Genomic DNA, 22,403 nt, shown 5'->3' on the forward strand with positions numbered 1-22,403 from the left:
ACACACACACACACACACACACACACACACACACACACACACACACACTTATACACTTAGTACTTCAAACTGAGGCACTGAGGAAATCATAATTTCATGTTATGTAATTTTGGTTTGTATTTAAATTAAGGGCTCTGTATGACAAGTAGTTACTACTTATTGAATAATGTGGCGTTAGAAATTTCCCCAGGCTCAGTTCCTGTAGGAAACAGGTACACTCAGGTTAGGTTAAATCAAAGATAGTTAATTCATGTGCTCATTTTCAAAGACCGCTCTAAGGATACCATGGGACAATAACTATGGTTAGTGACATAGAATATTGATGGAAAGGTTCATAGTCAAGATTATATACAGGTACTTATATACAATGGATGACATTGAGACTATATAATGCACAAAATAATTCTAATGATATTTCATTAAATAAAATGGTGCTCAGGATTGTTTTCTTCCCCAAAGTCTTTTCTAATGGGAAGTGTTTATTTTATTTTATTTTTTACTGATGAGCATGTGTGGTTTTCTTTATACAGTGCTGATCCATGCCATGTTTTCTAAGTATCTCTCTCACTGATGAGCTCTGAAAGTCATTTCTTTTCCATTACCAGGGCGGTGCTGACTTAATGATGGACCTTGTCAAGGATTCTTTAAGGGGGAATCTTCTTTTCTGAGCACTTGAGGAAAGGCAGGTCCTGACTGTTATCTATGGCTGTGTTTTAATATCCTGCCCTATCTGTTTCTCATCTTAGGGAATAGAACTTGCCTCTAGTTCTCACTCATTGCTTGAAGATTTGTTAAGGCTTTGAAAACAGAAGGAATGAGGTGCTTTTAAACAGGACAGGGCTATTTCTCCTTGCTTTATTTATTTTTATGCCATGCAAAAGGAATAAAGAGGTATAAAGCAGCTCAAGTGGAGCCAAATAAATCTGGATAAATAGAGCAAGAACCTAGTAAAAACGTGGGGGCGAGAAAGAAGAAAGATATTGAGGATGGGAGATAAAAGGAAGGAATAAAAAAGGAAATTTAATAATTTCTATAGTATTAGGTTCTATTTATTATTACCTAGGGAACAAAGTGACTTTGACCTAATGAAATATTTTAAAGTAGGGTTAAGCTCTGGGTGGAAATTAGGAACTAGTCTTTAAAGTCCTTATTGAATCCTCTCATGCTGTCACCTCCCGTCACCCTTTATTAAAGCTTTGTGTGTGTGTGCTGCTGGGTCTAGGAAGGCTGATATCTTTTACTTGTTCTGATGAATTGCAGCATAGAAGCTTGCGAGTTTTCACAGCCAACACAACAGGAGTCTCTCATATTATTCCTGAAGCCAGGGCAGGGAGTGAGAGGGCATGGGGAACTCTTTGTCCTAACTCCTGCCAATTTGGGGTGATCTCTGCCTTCATGAAATGGAAAAAGATATAAGCAAGAGCTAATAATGCATAAAGCTAGAGCATAAAGGCTAGACTCTATAGGTAAAATTAGAAATTCTATTTAGGCCCATTGTAGATATGTTTATGTCATTGGCATATGAATCCCGGAATTAATGCTTCACAACTCTCCATTGCTAATATGAAGACTGCTTACACACAGATGTTCAAGTAATCACACGTTTCATTTGAGTACATTCTCTTTGGTATTGAGAAATCTCTTTTTTCTCAGTTAAATGATCCAACGCCAATATCTCTTACTATGATTTTCTTCACTCCCCTCTTCTTTTACTATGGACAGTTTCTCTCATACACATATTTTATACTCTTTTAAAATTAAAATATCTCTGTGTGTGTGCGTGTGTGTGTGTGTATGTACATGCAGAGGCCAGCAGACAGTCTCTGCTGTTATTCATTAGGCACTGTCGATGTCTTCACCGAACCTAGTAGACATATGTCCTTGGATAGCAAGCATCTGCAAACACTGCATGCTCTCAAGCGACGGCCATTATTTCACACCTGATGCTGACAAAAAAAAAAAAAAAAAAAAGATATGTATAACTGCATATCACGGATACCATTGACGGCCGAATTGTTATTTAGTTGTGTCTTTGGGCTGAACAGTACACTCTAAGTTCATAATTACCTTTTCTGGTTGTTATGGAGCCCTAATTAAAATGTGTTGCACCTTGACGTTGTTAATTTATGCACTCATCAATCTGTTCAATAACACCCTTGCAAGTGATTATTGTAAGGGCATCGAGAAGGCACAGGGATGAAATGAGCATGTTGAGAAATGCCAGTGAAACAGGGAAAGAGTGAAACAGGCTTACTTGTGACCATAGGAGAATTGTTTCACGGGGTGTCAGGCATTAAGGGAATTCTTTGTGAAACCGCCGAGGAACAGCAAGGATTTGAACAGGTGCTCACCTGTAGCTGCTGGTTGAGAGAGATGGGATGGGAGTACAGCACTGTAGAGAGCAGTTTCTGAGAAGGTGGCAGGAGACCAGGAGAACCAGGAGGGAGTGCAACAGGTGATCTTGATTTTTATTGTGGTTAAGACGTTCTATCTGAAGGTATGGGTTTTTCTGTGAGCTTCCTCTAGGGAGAGTGTTTGGTGTTCTGCCTTGTCGGTGCTATGCTTCAGTGTCTCCTTTCATGGAGTCCATTCTGGCAGCTCAGTGGCTGGCTGCTGATTTTCAAGGTCTCCTCTCAGAGCCCTTTTGCAGTTTATTAATTTAAAAGCAGCAGCAACTTTCCTAGAGGTGAAACACATAATGATTTTTTTTCCAATCTCTTTTCTAGTAGGTATCACTGGGAAAGTATGATTAGATCCAACCCAGTCGTCTCCCACAACAATGTTATATAGAAAATGTCAACCAAGGTGACTTTCTGTGTGTTGAGAAGCCCAAGCCTTAGGTTAAAGGCTGTAACAGAGAGAACAGTCCTTCTTACAGAATGAAAAGGTGTTGCACAAATTATCTTAAAGAGCCAAAAGCAGCATTCAGTTCTCACTTAAAACAATTTGTTCTTGGAATGTTGTCAGCTAAAATTGTGGTCAACTTTTGCAAATTGTATGAATTTACACTGCATATTTTATTTAGTGTTTAGCAAAACTCCAATATGGCTCTGCATAACTTACACAATACACTAAGAAAATGACTTCAGAAACTCCCACAGAAGTTGACAAATTGGGCATCTAATGCTTTTAAGCTAATTGCATGTTTAGCAGTTAAGGAGCTGACTTGTTAAGAATGAAGATCAGAGTTTCGTGGAGACAATGCTCTGTCTACTGCCCCATTGAATAGGACCAAACCCTGTATCAGAAATATTACAGGCGCTTAAAGAAGCAAATAACGTGCGCTTTAATCGCTGTTCTACTTGGAGTTTCAGTGAAGTGCTCATGAATCATATGCACTGTCATAGCAGTTTTGAAAACTATTCTTAAATTTTCAAGCTGTTATTTTCAGGAAATTTCGAAAGCAAATTGCTAAGTGATAAAGAGTAATTTGGTAGCATTGCTTATGTCAGTGTTTTGCTTCCTTGCAGACTGGAAAAACAGAAAAGAGTAATACCCTAAATGCTGCTATAGACAACATGAGCAAGAAGACAAGAGACCTCCGCAGACAGGTGAGAGAGAAGTGAGGCACTGGGCAGGAACAAGAGGCAAAAGAACCTTTCATTCATTGTGACACTGTTTGTTTCTCACCTTTAAAAACTGTAGAACAAGGAAACAGAAAAGCAAGCTTACACTTTTCATATTTAATATGCCTGAAATGTTTTGTGGCAAACAGAAGGCAAAAAAAAAAAAAAAAAAAAAAAAAAGGAGTGTGTGACTTAATGTCATGCAGAATTGCATTTGCATCTTGGCTCTGTCCTCATAAGATGTGAGTTCTTGGGCATAGATTTCATCTCTCAGTCCTTCTCTGAATCTCTGAAATGCAATTAACGATGTGAAATGGGGCTTTGGATGTTAAGTGAATGCACAGTGCTGGACCGGAGAGATTGCTTGGTTGGTAAAGGGCAAGTGAAAGGACCCAATCTCAATCCATAGAACACTCTTGGAAAACGGCCAGGGTCGGGGGGGGTGGGAGGTGCAAGGGGCTAATAATCTAAGTACTGGAGAGATGGTGACAAGTGGGTTCCTGGGCCTCTCTGCCAAGCTATCCTCGACTTCTTGATGAGCTACTCATAGGTGAAGGGCCCTGTCATAAGAGAGAAGTATATGCATCCTCATTAATGACGGCTGGAAGTGGTCCTCTGTCCTCACATGCAATGCCACACACATACACACACCTACCTGTGTACAAATGAACATGTACACACATATGCACATTCGCTTCCACACAAAATAAAACCAATAAGCATGATTGTATGGCACACTAAATGATTAGGGATGTTGGTAAACAGACTTTGTGACAGCATTGTGCTGTTGGATTTTATGTCAGCTTGACACAGTAAGAGGAGAGAACTTCAACTAAGCAAGTGCCTCCAGAAATCTGGGCTGTAAACAGACAAGCCGGTAAGGCACTTTTTAAATTAATGATCAGTGGGGAAGAAAGAGTCCCTTGGGCTGCTGGTCCTGGCTTCTATTAAGAAAGCAGGCTGAGAAAAACACAGTGAGCAAGCCACTAAGCAGCACTCCTCAGTGGCCTCTGCATCTAGGTTCCTGCCCTGCTTGAGCTCCTGTCCTGACTTCCTTCAGTGATGAACAGTGATGAGGAAGCATCAACCTTTGTTAATGATATTCGATCACCTCAATGGTTAACTAAGTATAAACTGAATTTCTCATCCTAATTCAGAGAACATTCAAAGATTTCAATTCACCTTCTACAAGTTTTGTGGCTGCTCCAAAAATTAGTTTCTGTTGAGACATTTTTTTGATAGTCCCTAGGCTTGGCAGATCAGAAAGGATTTTACTAAACAGTTGGGAAGGCCTGTGTTAGGACGTTAGGACACAAGTTAACTTCTATCCCTGCCCCCCCCCTCTCCCGAATTAGCCAATTTTGAAGGACTTTGCTTTAGAATACTTTCCACTGTTAATAACCAGATTTTTTCTTATGGGCAGCTATAATGTGTTCACCATTAACTCATAAAAGCAGAGAAAAAGCTTTTAACCAGAAGCCTTTAATGCTATATATTATTGTAGTTAAATGGGAAGAATTAGAGAAACGGCTGAGCTTTATTTTAATTCAGAAGTAGACTCAGATACAGAATAGGAAGGATTCCAGACAGTGAGACTGTGTCACAGCGGAATTTTAAATTCTGTGAAAATCATGCTTTCTCAGCATTAGGGACTTGATGGAAATTCTCTTCACTGTCAACACTTAGAATCATGGGGTACAAGAGTCCAAGGAGCGCACCAGCACCGTGCCTTTGGGGCACAGATAAGAGAGTCACACAGTGTGTTCCGGGGCATTGAATAAGGTCCTAGACAAGGACCCAGAAGTGCGGACCCTCAGAGTTGGCCTTCCCCTTTCTTGTATGGGTTTATTTTCGGTCTTCCCTAGGATTTCTCCCACCCTCATTTTTGAACAAGACTCCCCTGTATCCCAGGTTGGCCTCAAAACTCTGAGCTTCCAAGTCCCTAACAGCTGGGGCAACAGGCATCTGCTGCCACACCGGTTTACTCTTTTCTGATGTACGAGGTATGAAACCGGAGTTTTTCACGTGCTCAGCTCAGCTGCACCCGCAGACCTCCCTCTCCATTCCCACCCATTCTGCTCTTCCTGGAGCTCAGGAGAGCCATCTTTATGACTGTCAACGCCAGCTCGGCCTGTCCTGGTCTCTTCCATCTCGTTTGCCACCAGCAATGCTGCACGTAAAACGCTAATCTACATTCATGCCTTTACAGTTAGTATTTTCCACAAAGACTTGAGAAAAAGCAATTTCTTGCATGCTGAACTGAAAGACTTACCAAATCACAGCCCCACATGCCCAGTTAAGTTTAAATTTTCGGTTAGCGACAAGCATGTCTTAATATAACTATGTTCCAAAATGTAGAATGGGGCATACTTTTATTATATTTTTTAATGTGCACTTCAAATTCAAATATCCCAGCTGTCCTGTATTTACCTTGTAATCCGCATGGCTTGTCTTCTCACCATCACTGGTGTGGTGCACCACATTGGGGCAGCTAATACCTTCTCATAGTCCTTTTCAGTTTGTAGAGAACAGCTGTGCTCTGAGGATTTTACGGGTCAGCGTAACTTTTGTTTCCGTTTCCTCTTTCACTAAGCACCATAAGTAAGAGCCACTGTGATTCTGGGTATCAGCAGGGCTCTTTCTACACAGTCTCCACTGGGTATGGTGGCAGAACGCCACCCAGCAAGCTGGGGCTCAGGTTAGGAGTTGAGATCCAAAGCCAAGGAATATGGTTTCTTGTGCTTCATACAGGTTAAACAGAGCCACAAAATTCACTCTGAAATAAAGGGTCAAGCAGGAGCTCTTTATCATTTGGAGAAGCAGCATGCCTGTGTGCAAAGGCATGGAATGAAGAGCAACGGTCTTCATGGAGACATGTCATCTTCAAGGCTACTCTTAGCTGCTCGGATTCTCATTATCCAACTGTTCTTCATAACCAAAATGACTTCATTTACCATTGTGAAGTCTGTACTTTTGGGTATATAGTTTAAGCATGTAGTTGAGGTTTAGGAATGTAGCCTTTTTCACTGAGTACTCTCCTGGCATGCTTGTAGCTCTGGTGTTGATCCCTAATACCTTCTACACTGGACATGGTGACACTTCTCTGTCAAATCTGAACACAAGAGGAGTGATTAAAGGCATAAGGTTACCCTCTACTACAAATGAATTTACAGCTAGCCTGGGATACATGACACCATGTCTCAGAAAAAAAAAAATGAAAACAGCAAAATGAGTAATCTCTTCATCTTTTTTATGGTTTCAATGTTTAAGAGTTTATTCTAAGTGCCTTACATATGTTCTTTTCTCATAAAAGCAAAGCCCTGTTCTTAGGCTGTCTTTGAAATATTTAATGATCATCTCCTGTTCTAGAACTGGTTTTATTTTTAGTAAAACGTCCCAAGAACCTCTCTTTTTGCTCATCCATCCTTATCCATTTCATAACCATTACTTTTTCATCAGTAATAGAAATGTCTTAGCTTTTAGGTCAGAGAATGATTGAGTCTGTAAGAAGTGCCATAAATTCCTTAGGGATGTCTAAAGAGTAGACACTATACATTGTGGAGCTTGAAGATGGAACGTTCTAGCACATGACATAGTCATTTTTCTGCTTTCACTTTTTCCTGCTCTGTGGCTCTCTCACCTGTTTTACTAGGGACAGAGTCAAAATTCTGGTCACGGTGTTCTGAGCTCTCTGTAACTTGATCACACATTTTTGTTCTCAGTGTTGCTTATCTCTTTAGTTCCTCTGATCAGATATATACTCACCCGCATCTGACAAAGGAATCTACTTGCTTCTCAGCAAACAATCCTTCCACAGCTTGTCATGTTCAGCATATTGATAGACTGCTCACAGCATCTTGAGCTCTGCCCCTTCTGAACTCCCTGTCATTCCCCTTCTAATCTAAGTCACTAGAGATCAGAAATAGTGTGGATGCTACTTCTCCCAGCAAACCTTAGCTGTTTTCTCCAGCAGGAATTATTATTATTTTCTAAGAGAACTTAAATACAAGAACCTTTTGTGAACTTTTTCCAATAGTTATTCCTGCTCTGCAAATGTTTTTTTTCTTTTGTAGACAATTTTCTTCTCAATGGATTGCAGACTTTTACAATGATAATTATGATCAGATCTCTCATTTTCTGACTATTTCCAGAACTCCCTAACCAAGTGTATTCTTTGTGTTTGATTTCATCCTTGAAATAAGAAATAAGCTATAATGTTTTATCAATTCTCCAGTGAATCAATTTGCTAAACTTCACATGGTGGAGGAGTCATGATTCTATCACAGGTACAATATAACAAAAGCCCACCTGCATAATCACCACACCAAGGGACAAGGAAAATGGCCTATTCATTTTCAGAACCCCTAGCATTAAACAAACTGATTTTATTGTCATCATTTTTTTCTCCATTACTTATTTATGAAATTTTCAACATTTTATTTTTTATCATTTTACCTGGCTTCCCATTATTTACTGGAGAATTACATATCTGTTCATTTATCTTCCAGTAAATGAAGACTATTTTTTAAATCCTTTAACTCCCTTTAACCTTTACTTCATTAAAATCACAACATCCAAATATATCCTACTTCTACTGTCTCCTGAAGAATGAAATATTTGATTTTACTAAGAGAAGATTAACAGTATCACTTGTTTAATAAGACAAGGCATTAAAGTTCATGGATGCTAAAGTAATGAAGTACTCTATAAATGAAAATAGATTTCTGACAACAGTAAACAAAAGAAGTGAAGCCACCTGCGTGATTATTGCATTGTCTGACTGCCTGGCCTGAGGCATCTTCCGTTCCTCACATCAGTAGCACAAGCAAACCCCTGGGAAGCCATTCTTAGCTCTTTATCAGTCATCCTCAGCATATTAAGTTCTCATAGGTCCCTGTCGCACGAATTTGGCACCATGACCGGATGCTAGATTGTTACTTCACTGAGTTCTTATTGATCGGTCGACTTTTCCAAATCATATTTTGCTTACTAAATTAAAATTAAAATGGCATCTGTATATGCAAATTCGTTTTCCTGATTCTAGAAGGAGGAGTATTTTCAGAAATACTCCCTTTGTATCTTCTCATGCATCTTCCCCCTCACAACTTAGTCTTTCTGTCCCCTCATTTGATGACAATGGCAGACTTTCTCAGTTTCCACACAGAGCTTTCGGTTTTGCATTTCGATCATAGAGAAACATTTTATTTTTGATACCAAACCACTTATATTGTGGGAAATAGAAATATTGATGCCTCAGGACCTTTTGTTAAGTTACACTGAAAAAAGACAGAAAGCTCCACAGTTTGGTTTTTGCTCTGACATCATTCATGCTTGACCGCAAGCGTTTACTGAAAATTCATACCCCACAACTTCTATTGGCTTTTCACTAACTTCAAATTTTAGCAGCGTGGCTTTTATGTCAAAATTGGCATGTTGGAGTCTTCTTTAGCAAGTTTTGTATGTCATCCAAGTGACAGAAATATAGTGAGGCCCTGGGTAGGAAGACAGTATGAAAATAAATAAGTTTAAGACTACTTAGTACAGATATAGACAGTGGATAGTGAGAATGTCCCATAGGACTATGGCAAGACAAATGAAGAGAATTGCCTAAGGGAACATCCCCATCTTTCTGTGTTTAGACCTGTTCACCTGGAGAGTATTAGCCCCTAACAATTCTTTTCCCATGGTCAGCAAAATGTAAGGCATGGCAGAGTTACTTTCAATGATGTGCAAAGTAGAAGTGACAGAGTATTGTCTACAAAGATGAGTGTACGAAGATGTGGAAACTGTCAGCTGGGAATGACCAGCCATTAACAACAGAGGAAGGGTCTGTGCCAGCTGGGATCTCATCCATGAGAACAAAACCTTAGTACAACACTTCAGTGCAGGGAGATGATTTGGGAGGTGATTCCAAATATAAACTTTTAGTAACTGCCAAGCAAGGTAGGAAATAGGAGATACGGTGTTGAAGCTGCAGCTACAGGAAATAGGGGCCTGAGGACTTCTGTGAACTAGAATTTCTCCTTAGGTTGTCTGGCCAATGATGAAAGCCAGAGCTAGGAGCTCTTGCAACTGCTATGGTTGCTCCTGTGGATGTGGGTTCTTTAGAACTTGCAAGCTAAGGTCTTACTCTATGTGAGAATCTAGTGGAGACTTAGAATGGGAGCTGAGGCTGAATAACAAGAAGCATAGGATGTCCTCAGAGGACCTAGAACTGTGGCAAGAGATAAAATTGCAGGCAGATCTAGAGGATATGTCGTGCAGTGTCACCTCTTACCATAGTCAAGAGCATTAGGAGAAAGGGCTTGAACTCAGCAAGTCAGGCAGAGACTTTGGTGAAAACTATGGGACATTTAACTCTGCAGGTTGATATTTGCCTGTGTTAAAATGCTTTCTGGAAGAAAATCATGCTTACCCTTAAAGACTTCACGCCACAAGTTACAGATTTCTGATGCATTCCTCTGTCATGAGATAAAAAAAAAAGAACAGCTTATTTTTAAGCATGCATTTCATAGTAGCTAATAGTAAATCTTACTTCACCTCACAGCCAAATTGCTAATCAATTACTAGTCAATTTCCCAATCACTCTTAAAGAATTAGTGGTAGGGTTTTTATATCTAATTTCATATAAAACTTGCTTTGTTCACCAACTACTGTCATGAGGTCAAACTCTACAGACTATCTGTTTTATAAGTTCAGTTTTTTTAAGTTAATATATATATATATAAAACATATATATATATATATACATATATATATACATTTATGCATGTATGTATTCCATTTTCCTGGGCTTTTTTAGTTGCCTCACACCCCTCTACTAGATTATATGGGGTCATACATTTCTATCTTCACTGGTCTCATAGTACCTACCTCTTGAAATGCTGTTCAGCATTGTCTCATTGAATGGAATTGGCCAGCTGCAAAAGAAGATTATACAAGCCCACCGTGATGGTGATGACAACTATTTGGTAGGATACACATGTTTGGAGAGTCATGACATTGAGATTTATTTAAAATTTTTCTTTTAGTTTCTGTAATTGGTATTCTAGTTTTAGCTTGCTCTCAGCCTCTTAAAGCCCTATTCTTCCTGTGGCGGTGATTCCAAACGCACTCTTCAATGTCTCCTCACTGTGTGCATAATCAAGGTTCTATCTGCATAATTTGCTTGAGCTAACTCCCAGATTCTGACCTTCCTAGATGAAGTTCCAGAAAAGAATGGGTCAGGGGGCTGTCACTAAAAATTCTCCCCTTCTCTGAGACCGTTGATACATTTCCCTTACAATCCTGAAACATACACAGCCTGTGCCCTGCCCTGTGCCCCTAACTTCTCTGTTCCATTCCTCATTACCTACGAACACACCACTCACTCATTTATGGCCATCACCTTGCTTCCAGACCTCTGACCTTCCACCCCCTGTCAGGTACCTGGTAAATATTAATTTGTTGCTAGTAATGAGCAGAACATTTCAGTGAGGATCTTCCTGATGTTGCTGGGAGGTAGAAAACCTCATAGCATTTCTGCGCTAGCTCTACCAACAGAGCAGAGGTGTTTCCCTACAAGAAGCTGATAGATCCCATGGATTTATCGTCCTATAATTATTATAGGGAGACAACACATTTTTTTTTTCTATTTTTTCTGAAGTGCTGACAGTTGAATCTTTGGCCTCAGAATGGAAGGCAAGTGTTCTGCCACTGAGCTATGTTACTATCAAGATACTGCTGTGTACAAATGAAGTTCTATCATTCTGGACCTTGAAATGATACTACTAGAAATTCTCAACCCTAAGATATAATCCTCACAAGGCAATTATAAATTTTCTATCTGATCCTTGTCTTTTTATTTATTTTTTTTATAGAGAGAGAGGTTATTGCACTAAATGATCAGGTTGATCTGAAAAGCCTTAGGCCTCATTTGTAACCATTGATGTTGTTTATTAAAATACACCAAGATATTGTAGTCTCAGTATTAGAAATACAATAAATTAATTTTCAGTGCGATTTTTAATTTCAGGATGATGTTTCTGCTGAGTACAGCAATTACCTGATGTCATTTATAAGCATCCATGTAATTTAATTTAAAAGAACTAATTGTGGCAGAATGTTACAGTTGTTTAATAACTTAAGGTATGAGGGCAAGAACAATTAATGCAAATGGAGAGAATTGGACATGAAACTCATTTATTCTTCTTGCTCTATTAATCTTTTATCATCTGATGGAAACTAGTGATCTACTTACTTTAATTACCATGAAGTCTACAATTTAGCTAATCAAAATGTATCATCAATTCTTTCAATAAGTAAGAAAGTATTTTATTATTTGTAATTATTAAAATATAATATATGCATTTTTATTTGTATACATGCTGAACAATCTAATCATGTAATTTCTCAATGGAGAAATATTTAATTATCACTTACAATTTGAATTATATTTCTAAATGTAATATAAGAAAAATAAGTGGCTTTTGGGAACCAGGGAATTGTTGCCTGATTATTATTATTATAATTTATTATTATCATTGTTTGTTTGTTAAGGTCTTTTCAAGATAGGGTTTTTCTGTGTAGCCCTGGCTGTCCAGGACCACTCTGTGACCAGATCACAGAGATCTGCCTGCCTCTGCCTCCCCAAATGCTGGGATTACAGGCATGTGCCACCCTGCCTGGTTACCTGATTGTTTTTATCTTGAATATTTTGTTCATTGTGCTTATAAAGGATTTTCACATACTATGCCATGTATTATGGTTGTTAAAGAGTACTTAAGAAATGTACAACAGCTTTTAGAACCATTGAGATCATAAGACTAGAAAATAGTATGAACTTTTTCTTGGAAATAAAAGGAATTTTTTTTTCGTCTTCTCAGCTCCGCAAGGCTATTATAGATCACATATCGGATTCTTTCTTGGACACAACAGTTCCACTCCTGGTTCTCATTGAAGCTGCTAAGAATGGCCGAGAAAATGAAATCAAAGAATATTCTGCGATATTTCATGAGCACACAGGCAGGCTTGTGGAGGTAAGCGTGCTACAGCTGCAGCCACTTCAAATCCAGGAAGGCAAGGTTCTCTTCTCCATTTGCAGCTGAATTCTTGTCATATAAGAAAATGACAACATTATTAATGCTGCAGAGTTGGTCCCAGGTAATATGGAAGTATATGAGTCAAATGGTGTGAGCTACCCTTCAGTGGCTCGAAGGGAAGCAATTTATTTATAAAGGCCTGTGAAATTGTGCTCACCGTTGTTTCAATTTTAAATATCCCATTTTAGTGGCACTATACAACAGAACAAGCTAAATAAATAGTTCTGTCCTGATAAATATTTTCTTACCATCCTAGCTTTAATTTATCAGATACTCCACGCTACGTGTTTTATTGTCTAGATTTCATGGGTCCTTTCCTCCTGCTTTTTAGAACAACATACTATATGATACAAAATAAAAAACAAGGCAGCAGACTTTGAGAGCTCCATGAAAAATTAAGTAGGGAGAGTGGAGTGGAAGGAGGGAAGATGACAAATCATAATTCCTTCCTCTTAGCAGCTGCAGGTATGACCATGACCCCATGGTTTTAAGAGCAGGATGGAAGATTGCTAACAGAATTTTGAAGGGTCGTAGATAACAGACTCCCAAGAGTCAAGGTGTGGAACCTGTTGCGTCACGGGTATCAAACAGCTCAGTAAAGCAGAGAATCTGAGTGGAAGATTTTCTTCAGGCAACAGTGCTCACAAGGCTAAGAACCAGTGACCAGAAGTGGGAGCTGCATTTTACCATGGCTTATTCTTGGCTGCAGCTTAGCAGTGCGTCTGTATCAGCTTTTGTTTTATGTAAATGTATCTCGCTATGTCTCCTTGGCTAGAATGTATTCCGTAGACCTGGGCTCCTAGCCTCACCAAGACCCACCTGCCTATAAAGGTGGTTGCTAATACAACTTTTGTACCAGATATTGTGACTAGTGTCTGTTAGAATCCTCTGTGCCCCTTCCATACTTGCGATTAAACATTTGACTACCACCTCTTCTTACATAGTCAAGAGCTCTGCAGAAAAATGGGGTTATTGCCTAAATTGTGAGAAAAATAATCATAACTCAGAATCATAGTAACACAGAAGGTTTTTTTTAGCACCTTTAATGTAAATATATGGAACAAATTCCAACATAGCTAGCATTTTTTTTTTTTTTTCTGTTAACACTCCTGCTTGACTTTAGTCTCCATAGTTAGAAAATGATTGCTAAGGCCATGTCATACCTCACCTCTGGCTTAGAAGTTCCCTTTGAATTTTTTAAAAATCTCTGTGAGAGAGTGCAAGTGTTGTTATTCCAAGGAATATTTACTGGAAATAAAGATATCAAAGCCAACCTAGCCTAGTTAGTGTTGGTGCTGAATTCAGATCTACAGTTTTTAGTGAACATTTTCAGTGACCTATTGCTGATACGGCTCTGTTTAATCTTTCACATGCTCTTTCCTCAAGTACTTATTACTGATGCTCACGTATTTACTAGTGGCAGCAGGTTTTACAAAGAGGTGCCAAACTGAGTTCAGTCCCTGGCGACTGCGAACCATCCACCTAAGAATGGGTTTCTGGGGTGAAGTCACACTGCATAATAGGGCAGGTTAGTTTTATGATATACTTTGAAAGTAAAGTTTGGTTTCTGTTGATAATATCTTTTTATTCCAATATCTCAGTTTAATCTTTCTATGAAAATAACGGCTTTATACTGCTTACTGGAAAACGACGCCCTGGACAAACTGTAAAAACGCAGTAGGTGGGGCCAGAGACACATGCAAGTTTCTGGACAGCCAGGGCTACACAGAGAAACCTTGTCTTGAAAAACAGATAGATAGATAGATAGATAGATAGATAGATAGATAGATAGATAGATAGATAGATAGATAACTCGACCACCTCGAGTTAATTGTACTAGAATTCTTGACTGTCAGCTGGAGCAGCTGTCAGGAGGATTCAGCTACATCCTTTAATAGGCCCTGTTTTTCTAGACAGCCTCCCATCCCCCACCAAACAACTTTATTGAAAGTTTTATGGATGACTCCTTACGGAGGTTTAAAAATTTCTGAATAATCTCACAATTTAAAAATTATTTTTACTGTACTTTAATCTAGAGTTTCTTCAACTGTGTTTTTCTAATGCTTCCTTTTATGTCATATTGCTAAAATACTGCCTTTAAGAATATCTATGAATATTACCTTAATATTTTAACAAAATGCGAGTTCACTCTTTGCGGATGGAGCTTTAAGAAATTCGTTTTACTGTTCAAGGATTTTGAGAATTCCCTATTTCATGTGAACATTAAAGAGTAAAAGCATTTGGAATTATGAGCTATTGGGAGACTGAGAATGGGTTTTATTTAAATCTGAATATCCCCTTAACACAGAATAAAGTGATTATGGAGGTTTGTAGTAGTGCCTGTGTTCCCTTCGTTCCCTTCCCATTCTAGTGTTGCAGGGGCATTCTGGTCTAAGTCACTTTCCATTTCAGTGAGTTTTTACTGTGCAGATAGTTCCTAAACTTATTAGCTTAAAGCAACTATCTGCTATAACCACTCCTTCATTTTAACTGGGAGGGAGGTTGTTCTTATTTAGGATTTCTTTGTAACTTGTCATTTTCATATGTTATCTGGGATGGAGTCTACCAAACATTTGTCCCAGTTGAACACAGAAAATGCCTGTTTCCATTCCCATGTATGTTATCTATCAACAGAGACATTGACATTTTTGAAAAGAGATAAAACATAGCCTTTCCCTGTGGCCTGACATTCTCCCAGAAGAGGTTTTAGGTTCTAAGAGGGTCACAAAAGCAGTGGCATTGGCGGATAAAACACATCACCATTAGTCCGGAGGAGGTCTGTGGGGAGATTTCTACTGAAGGTGAGATCTTGGTTTACAGCACAGAGAAGAAATTGCGGTGAGTTGGTAGGAAGTCAAAATCAGGTTTGTAAGGAAGAAGAGACAGTCAGCAATAACCCCCACACTCCAGAGAGGTGAATTCTTAAAAACCTAGGAGATGGCTTTTGTGACTTTTGAAGTTACATTATTGAAAAGATACAATCTATATCTAAGTTTAAGAGGGAAAACTAAAGCTTTTGGATATTTTATTTTTATTATAGTTATTTGTATGTATGTGTGTGTAGGGAATATCTCTGTAGACATGTTCCTGTCATGACATGCATGTGAAGGTCAGAGAACAATTTGCCAAGATCAGTTCTCTTCTTCCATTTTACTGGCTCAGGTATATTTCATGTTGTTTGGTTTTTCTTTGTCTTTTTGTTGTTGTTATTTTGTTTTTCAAGACAGGGTTTCTCTGTGTAGCCCTGGGTGTCCTGAATTTGCTTTGTAGGCCAGGGTGGCTTTGAATTCCTGACTGCTGGTGTTAAAGTCATATATCCTGCCTCCCATCTTGTCATAGGAGTGCTGAGGTTACAGACTGGCTTTAGGCGGGTACTGGGCTTCTGAACTCAGATCCTCATGATAGCATAATAAAAGTTTGGTCCACTGAGCCATCTCCACAGCCAACACATATATTTTTATCATTAATGTGGCTCATACCTTGTTTTTTTTTTTATTTTCTTAGTAAGGGAAGAATAGATATTATGGGTGATTAGTCAACTGTGTTGAAATCCTTGGCTTTCAAGCCAGGAGAGACCTCTACCAGGAAGGAGTGATGGGCTCTTTCCTTTCTCACGGCTTAGTTTTCCTTGTCTTTTCTATCCTGCCTCAGCAAAGGTGAACAAGAAGCAGGAAACGGAATCTACCTTCCTCTTACTGCTTACGCCCAGAAATTGCCACTCACTTCTACTGTACTCTTTCGGTTAAAGGAGTGACACAGATCGAGGGAGAGAACTAAGCCAGAGGGGTGACTCTGCTTAGCAAAGGGATCAGCCGAACTTGGGTGGCTGCCTTTCATCTACTGCATGACTCCAAGGGCCACATCATCTGCTTTACCCTTCTGTTCTATTTTTTCATTTTAGGAGTATGTTTTATTTATCCTTTGACAATTTTATACATGTACACCTTATATCTTTATCGTATACACCCCTAACTCCTCCCTTACTTGCCTGCACACCATTTAACACATCCCCCTCCTGAATCAATCACCGCTAACCCCCTGCCTTCTGGACTGTTGACCGTCCCTACTGACCACAAGACAGCATGATCACAGCTGTAATGAGTTTGTGAGTACCATGGCCATGTCATGTGCAGGAAACAGCATTTCATAGCACTCCTCCCTAGCCTCAGGCTCTTGCTCCCTTTCCAGCCTCTCTTTCCGAAGGTTCCCTGAGCCTTGACTTCATGTGCTCACAGTCATTTGTTCTTAGCATTTTAACTGGTTCTGGAGTCCTCTGGAGAATCCTTGACCAAGAATTTGTAGAATGGTGCCCTACACGTGGCTCTAAGATGCTCTTTCTGAGAAAGCATTGCCCACTTACTCCAGGACCTCTGTTCAAACTCTCCCTTCTTTTCTTGTTATGTAATTGCTTTGTATTTAAAAATTTAGTTTAAAAAGTGGCACACACTTGGCCCCTTCCATTTGCTTTATCTCTAGAAGAAGTTTAGAAAAGTTCATTTTTTAAAAGTCTCTCCTAATTGTTTTTGTCAACTCAGAGATTTGTAGTTTCCTAAGAAATGCGCAAACAAAAAGTTTTTGTTTTTTAAAAAATATAACTGCTTATACATTTTCCTTTTGAAAACCACTTCCTCTTTTATCTTGCAGGGAAACTTTTGTTTTGAAAACTACAGCCACCTAATGAAAACTAAAGAGAAAACTGTTGCCAATTTACTGTAAGAACAGAGACACAGGGCCTTGTGAGAATCCTGAGAAATAACAAAGCTTAATTACATCAGGTTCAAAAGACATTGAGTTTTCCTTGTGTAGGTAGCTCACCAGTCCCCCTTCCTCTCTCCCAGCACCCCACACTGACATTCCCATATACCCATCTTATTCCCAAGCTGGGCCATTTGATATAGCAGGGCAGGGAGCCTTAAGTTCTAAATGACTTGGAGAAAAGCTATTTTCAACAGATCTAGGTCTTCAGACCTCAGCTATATTTGTCAGAGAAATCTAAAATCAGTGAACTCCTTGAAATCAGACCACAATGGGAGAAGCAAGCCCATTAAAAAAAAAAATTCCTATCAGATGGCCCAAGAAAAACTTTGTATTGTGAAAGGAACTTTGTAAATAATGGCTAAACTTAAAGAAAGGCGGGGGCGGGGGGGGGAGGAACTGAAGACAAAGCACAGAAGAGGCTATCCAGGAGCCATGAATATTGAGTGAAGAAATAGGCTTTCACCACTAAACAAGAAGCTATTTATTTCCAGTGGCCCCGCACTGAGAACACCAACCAAACCCAAGTAGGTCCCATGCTCAGGAGTAGTTGGCCCAATACATAATAAACTCAGTGGTGGTTTTGTAGACGTTTTGTCTCATTTGCCTAGTTTTGACATTTGTTTTTTTGTCTTATTGGTCTTCTGCTTGCATATTTTGGGTCCCTTTGTGAGCTTTTGTTGTTGTTGTTTGCTCTTTTGTTTGTTTTTATTTCCATTGCTTTTTAAGGAGAAATAGAAAAATAACATAAAGATAGATAGGTAAGGAGGTGGGGGAATCTGAGAGAAGTTGGGGGATGGGAAAATCATGGCCAAAATATCTGTGTGAATTTTTTTTTAACTCTTAACTTTTTTATTCAGTTTTTCACTTTACATACCAATCTCCCAATCGTTGTTCCCATGCTCCTCTCCCAACCTTTTGCCCTCTTCTTTTTTTCTCACCCCCCCCCAAGAAAGCCTCCCACTGCTAATCCACCTCAGCACTTCAAGTCTCCACAGGACTGAGCACATCCTATTCCAGGGTGGCCTGGCGAGGGAGTCCCACCAGGGATCATACAACAGAGTCTATGTCAAAGAGAGTCCCTACCCTCGTTACTAGGGGCCCCACAAAAGACCAAGTTGCCTATCGGGTATTATGTGTAGGGGGCCTAGATCCAGTCCTTTCAGAGAGAGAGAGAGAGAGAGGAAAAACTTAAGTGACTGGCAATGGGACCAATGAGTGGGAAAGGCACACTCGTATTCTTCAGTAGAGCCACGCTACAGTTTTCTGTGCATTACATAGTTAGATACAATGGAAGGATGTTAAGTAATTCCCAGACAAAGCCAGTAGAAGGAAAACCCATAACTGCCTGATAATCACATCTTACTTTGAGTAAACAAAACGCTGAGCTTTTCCTACTTGGAATGTCAGGCTACTTATTGTATCTTGGCACTAGAGTCTTGGTACTGATGATAACAAGAAACCATGAAAACAGTCAACAGGGTGGCATTTTAAAAGTTATCTTCATGTAATATTTTGCCATCGATAACAAATGTAGTTATTGAATCGTGATCTCAAGTTCTTTGATGTCACCCCAGTGATGAGTTGGAACATTAATACTTCATTCTTCCACTAATAATATTTATTGAGAATATGAATTTTATCTTAATATAATTATCTATATAGTAAGGGTTTTGTCTGTGTTGTTTTTGCCTCCTTGAACAGCAATTGCTCTACAGCAAGTGTCCAGTCCCTCCTAAAGGAAGGGAAACCTTATGACACTAAGTTCCCTTTCTTCCTCAGAGTTGATGAATGGAAATTGTAATGATCAAACTTAGGACGCTATCTGGGCTCGTTGATGAAGCAGAGTGCTCCATGACTTTGTTGCACATGGGTGTTTATTTTCTAAATTTTATTTTTAATTATGTCTCTATGTACATACCTGTTCCTGTGCGGGAATTTGTGTATTTGAGTGTAGTGCCTGAATGGAGCCAGAAGAGAGAGTCAGGCCCCTTGGCATTACAGACCCAGGGGATTGTGAGCGACCACATGCTGGTGCTGGGAATTGAATACTCTTACAGGCTGAGCCTTCTCTTCAACCCTTCCCATGCGTATTTTTAAAAATCCCTTAATAATGCAGTATCAGTAAATGCCTTTGTCATTAATTATAAAGAACAGACACAAACCGTCTGCTCAGGAATTTTTTTTTCAGGAGTTTGTGATAAATAAATAACATCTTAAAGCTCTTGTCTCCCTCCAAAAAAAAAAAAAAATTCCCTGTCTATCTTTCATCTGGTGACTTAACAGCTCTCAGAGGAATGCCATTACACTGAATAGATAGATTGTTTATTGTGATTCCTATTATGTAATTCATTTTTATCTTTTTTTTCCCCTTTGGGGGCAGTTAGTAACCCCGGATGACCAAAGAGATGCTGTGTAACACAGGGCAGCCTCAAACTTGCACTGGTCTGTCTGCCTCTGCCTTACCAGTGCTGAGATTACAATTTGTACCACTACACCCAGCTGACATTTTAGCCATATTAAAATTTGTTCTTGGCAAATTCCTTCATACTGAGCCTTACCACTGCTGCTAATTAAAATAATGATGGCCTGGACTGGCCCCATGAGTTTCACTATATTAATTACCATTAAATATGTTACTGTTAATGATACAGGACTGAGAACTTTCTGTGAATCTGGGTAGTTTCTTTCTGTAAAATGCCAGCTTCCTCAGTGCTTTGACTCATCAAAAATTCATCTCTCTTGATGCACCCTATTTTAGTATGTTTCATGGGAGCCTTTCATCAAAAAGGAAAAAGTGGGTGGACGTTTAATTATAATACTTCCCTACTACCTACAAGGCTGATTGTTCCCACTTGCAAAAATGGCGAGCCCGATTTAGCGAAGCCACAGTGCCAAGAGAGGGGGCTCGAGAGGGGCTCCTGCTGCTTGCAAGAAGTTCTGACTGCTGTCAGCTCTCCTCACAGCTCTGCATTCTGACAGAATGCTGTTCGCGTTTAACACTTCACTTTAATTGATCATCTGTTATCAAATAAGGATATGTTCGATTATAAATAAACACAGCTTTTGGAGGCCCATCTTGTGCATCCTCCTTCTCTCCCTTGGAAAAAAGCACCCCAAATAAAAAAGACAAAAAATAAACCCATACTTATGCTTGTACACAAAGCAACAACTGTTCTCAGAGAATGTCTTGGAAACTCTCCTGTTTTGGTGTGGAATGGATGCGACAGCTGAGTCAGATATGCCCTCGATGAGAAGGCACACAGCACGCAGGCTGGCTGCCACTCGGTGGATTAGGAAGCTTCTTGTGGCTAAACATGGTGTTTTAAAGGCTGACCTGGGTGCACAGAGCTCTTTTCACATTTGAACTTTTTTTTTTTACTTCAATTTTCCACTTGTCTTTGCATCCGCGGTGCAAAACTATCCTATGGTGGAGAGCAGATACTTTTCAGAATAATGTTGAGGTGGAATGTTTGTGGTTTGGAATTTAGAGGAGAGGGCAACCACTATGGGGCGGGAAGAATGTGCATAGTGGTAGTCCACTTGAATCGTGAATAGTGTGCAAGAGTGCATTCTGGGGAAGCAGAATTCCGCATGGGAGATGACAGCACAAATGCAGCTGTTCCCGGAGTCCTGTGTTACAGAATGCAGCTGAGATGAGAACTGGACGGAAATGTCTGCAGGAGCACAGAATGAAATCAGGGCAGGCGATGAACAGCCTTGAATACTTGGTTGCCAATTGGTCTCATCTTGCAACACTGGATTGTGTGATAGACTTGGTGAAAAGGAGCGTCTTCTCACCATTAAAGATGTGAAAGCAAACCATGGCTTTTTATTTAGAGATGGAGTATTTTGTATCTGAACAAAAAATTTCTAACCATTAATGACTGATTCTAACCTTCCAAGCATAGATTTGCATTTAACAAAAAACCTGCATTTAAAGCCTAACTCATTATGATAACTCAAAAGAGAATGAATAACAATTGTTTTAATAAGGAAGTTGGAACAGAGAAGCAAGCAGCCCAAGATTTAATGGCTCTAGATACATGCTGACCAACAGAAATAGAAAGCAATTATGGGCTTGAAATTTTAGTAGTTACACTAGCAAAATGTAGAAATAAAAAAGAGACAGGTTAAACTAATTTTAATGTATTTCACTAAACGCAACATGCCCACAATATTATCATTTCAGCCACCAATTGCGTAAGAGTCATTAATTAGACATTTTATCATTTTTTATGCTTATAACAATCTGAGGTATACTTTAAACTCTTAATTTAGAGTAGGTGTATTTTAACTGCTCAGTGGCTATGTATTCAGCAGTGACTGAGTGTGTGTGTGTGTGTGTGAGTCTGTGTGTGGTTAAGCCAGAGGTTGCTGTTGGTGTTTGTTACTTTTCTGTCACTGTGACAAAGTACCATGATGAAGGCAACTGAAGGAAGGGAGAGTTCATTTTGTCTTACTGCTACAGTGGGAGAGTCCGTATGGACAAGACCCATGGCAGCAGGCAGCTATAGCAAGAAGCAGAGAGGCCACATATTAAGTACGAGGCAGAGAGAGTACAACAGACTGGAAGTGCGGTGAGGGCCAGGGTCTCTCAAAGCCCACCCCAAGCTAACACTTTCTCCTTCATAACCTTCCTGAACAGCATCACCAACTGGTGACCAAGTGTTCAAATATTTGAGCCTATTGTCCCGCTGGATTTTTACATGGGTTCTGAAAATCAGGACTTAGCTCCTCATACCTGTGCAAGAAGCACTTTCCAGAGATCTCTCCACAGCCTTGGACAACACAATTCTCGATAGAAAATGAACTGAAAGCAAGGGATATCATCATTCCTTCGTTCATTCATTCATTCATTCATTCATTCACTCACTCACCCAACTCATCATACCCCCGCTGCCCTTTTGGTGCCATACACTCTTCTGAACACTGAAGCTTATGTTTAAAGTCTTGCTTGTATTGTTTTCACCTGACTTATCAGAAAAAAAAAAAAAAAAAA

The 22,403-nt window shown here is 39.4% G+C and overlaps 1 protein-coding gene across 1 annotated transcript in view; it reads left to right on the forward strand.

Annotated features, from left to right (window-relative positions):
- Ctnna3 (catenin alpha 3) overlaps positions 1–22,403 on the forward strand; it is a 1,637,506-nt gene that overhangs the window by 820,985 nt on the left and 794,118 nt on the right. The window contains exons 7-8 of the mRNA XM_055598913.1: positions 3,471–3,551; positions 12,431–12,583. Coding sequence (XP_055454888.1) covers positions 3,471–3,551; positions 12,431–12,583 — 234 coding nt within the window. The remainder of the gene's footprint in view (positions 1–3,470; positions 3,552–12,430; positions 12,584–22,403) is intronic.

Source organism: Psammomys obesus, unplaced genomic scaffold, assembly GCF_907164565.1.
Source record: "Psammomys obesus unplaced genomic scaffold, mPsaObe1.curated_primary_1811, whole genome shotgun sequence".
Taxonomy (NCBI): domain Eukaryota; kingdom Metazoa; phylum Chordata; class Mammalia; order Rodentia; family Muridae; genus Psammomys; species Psammomys obesus.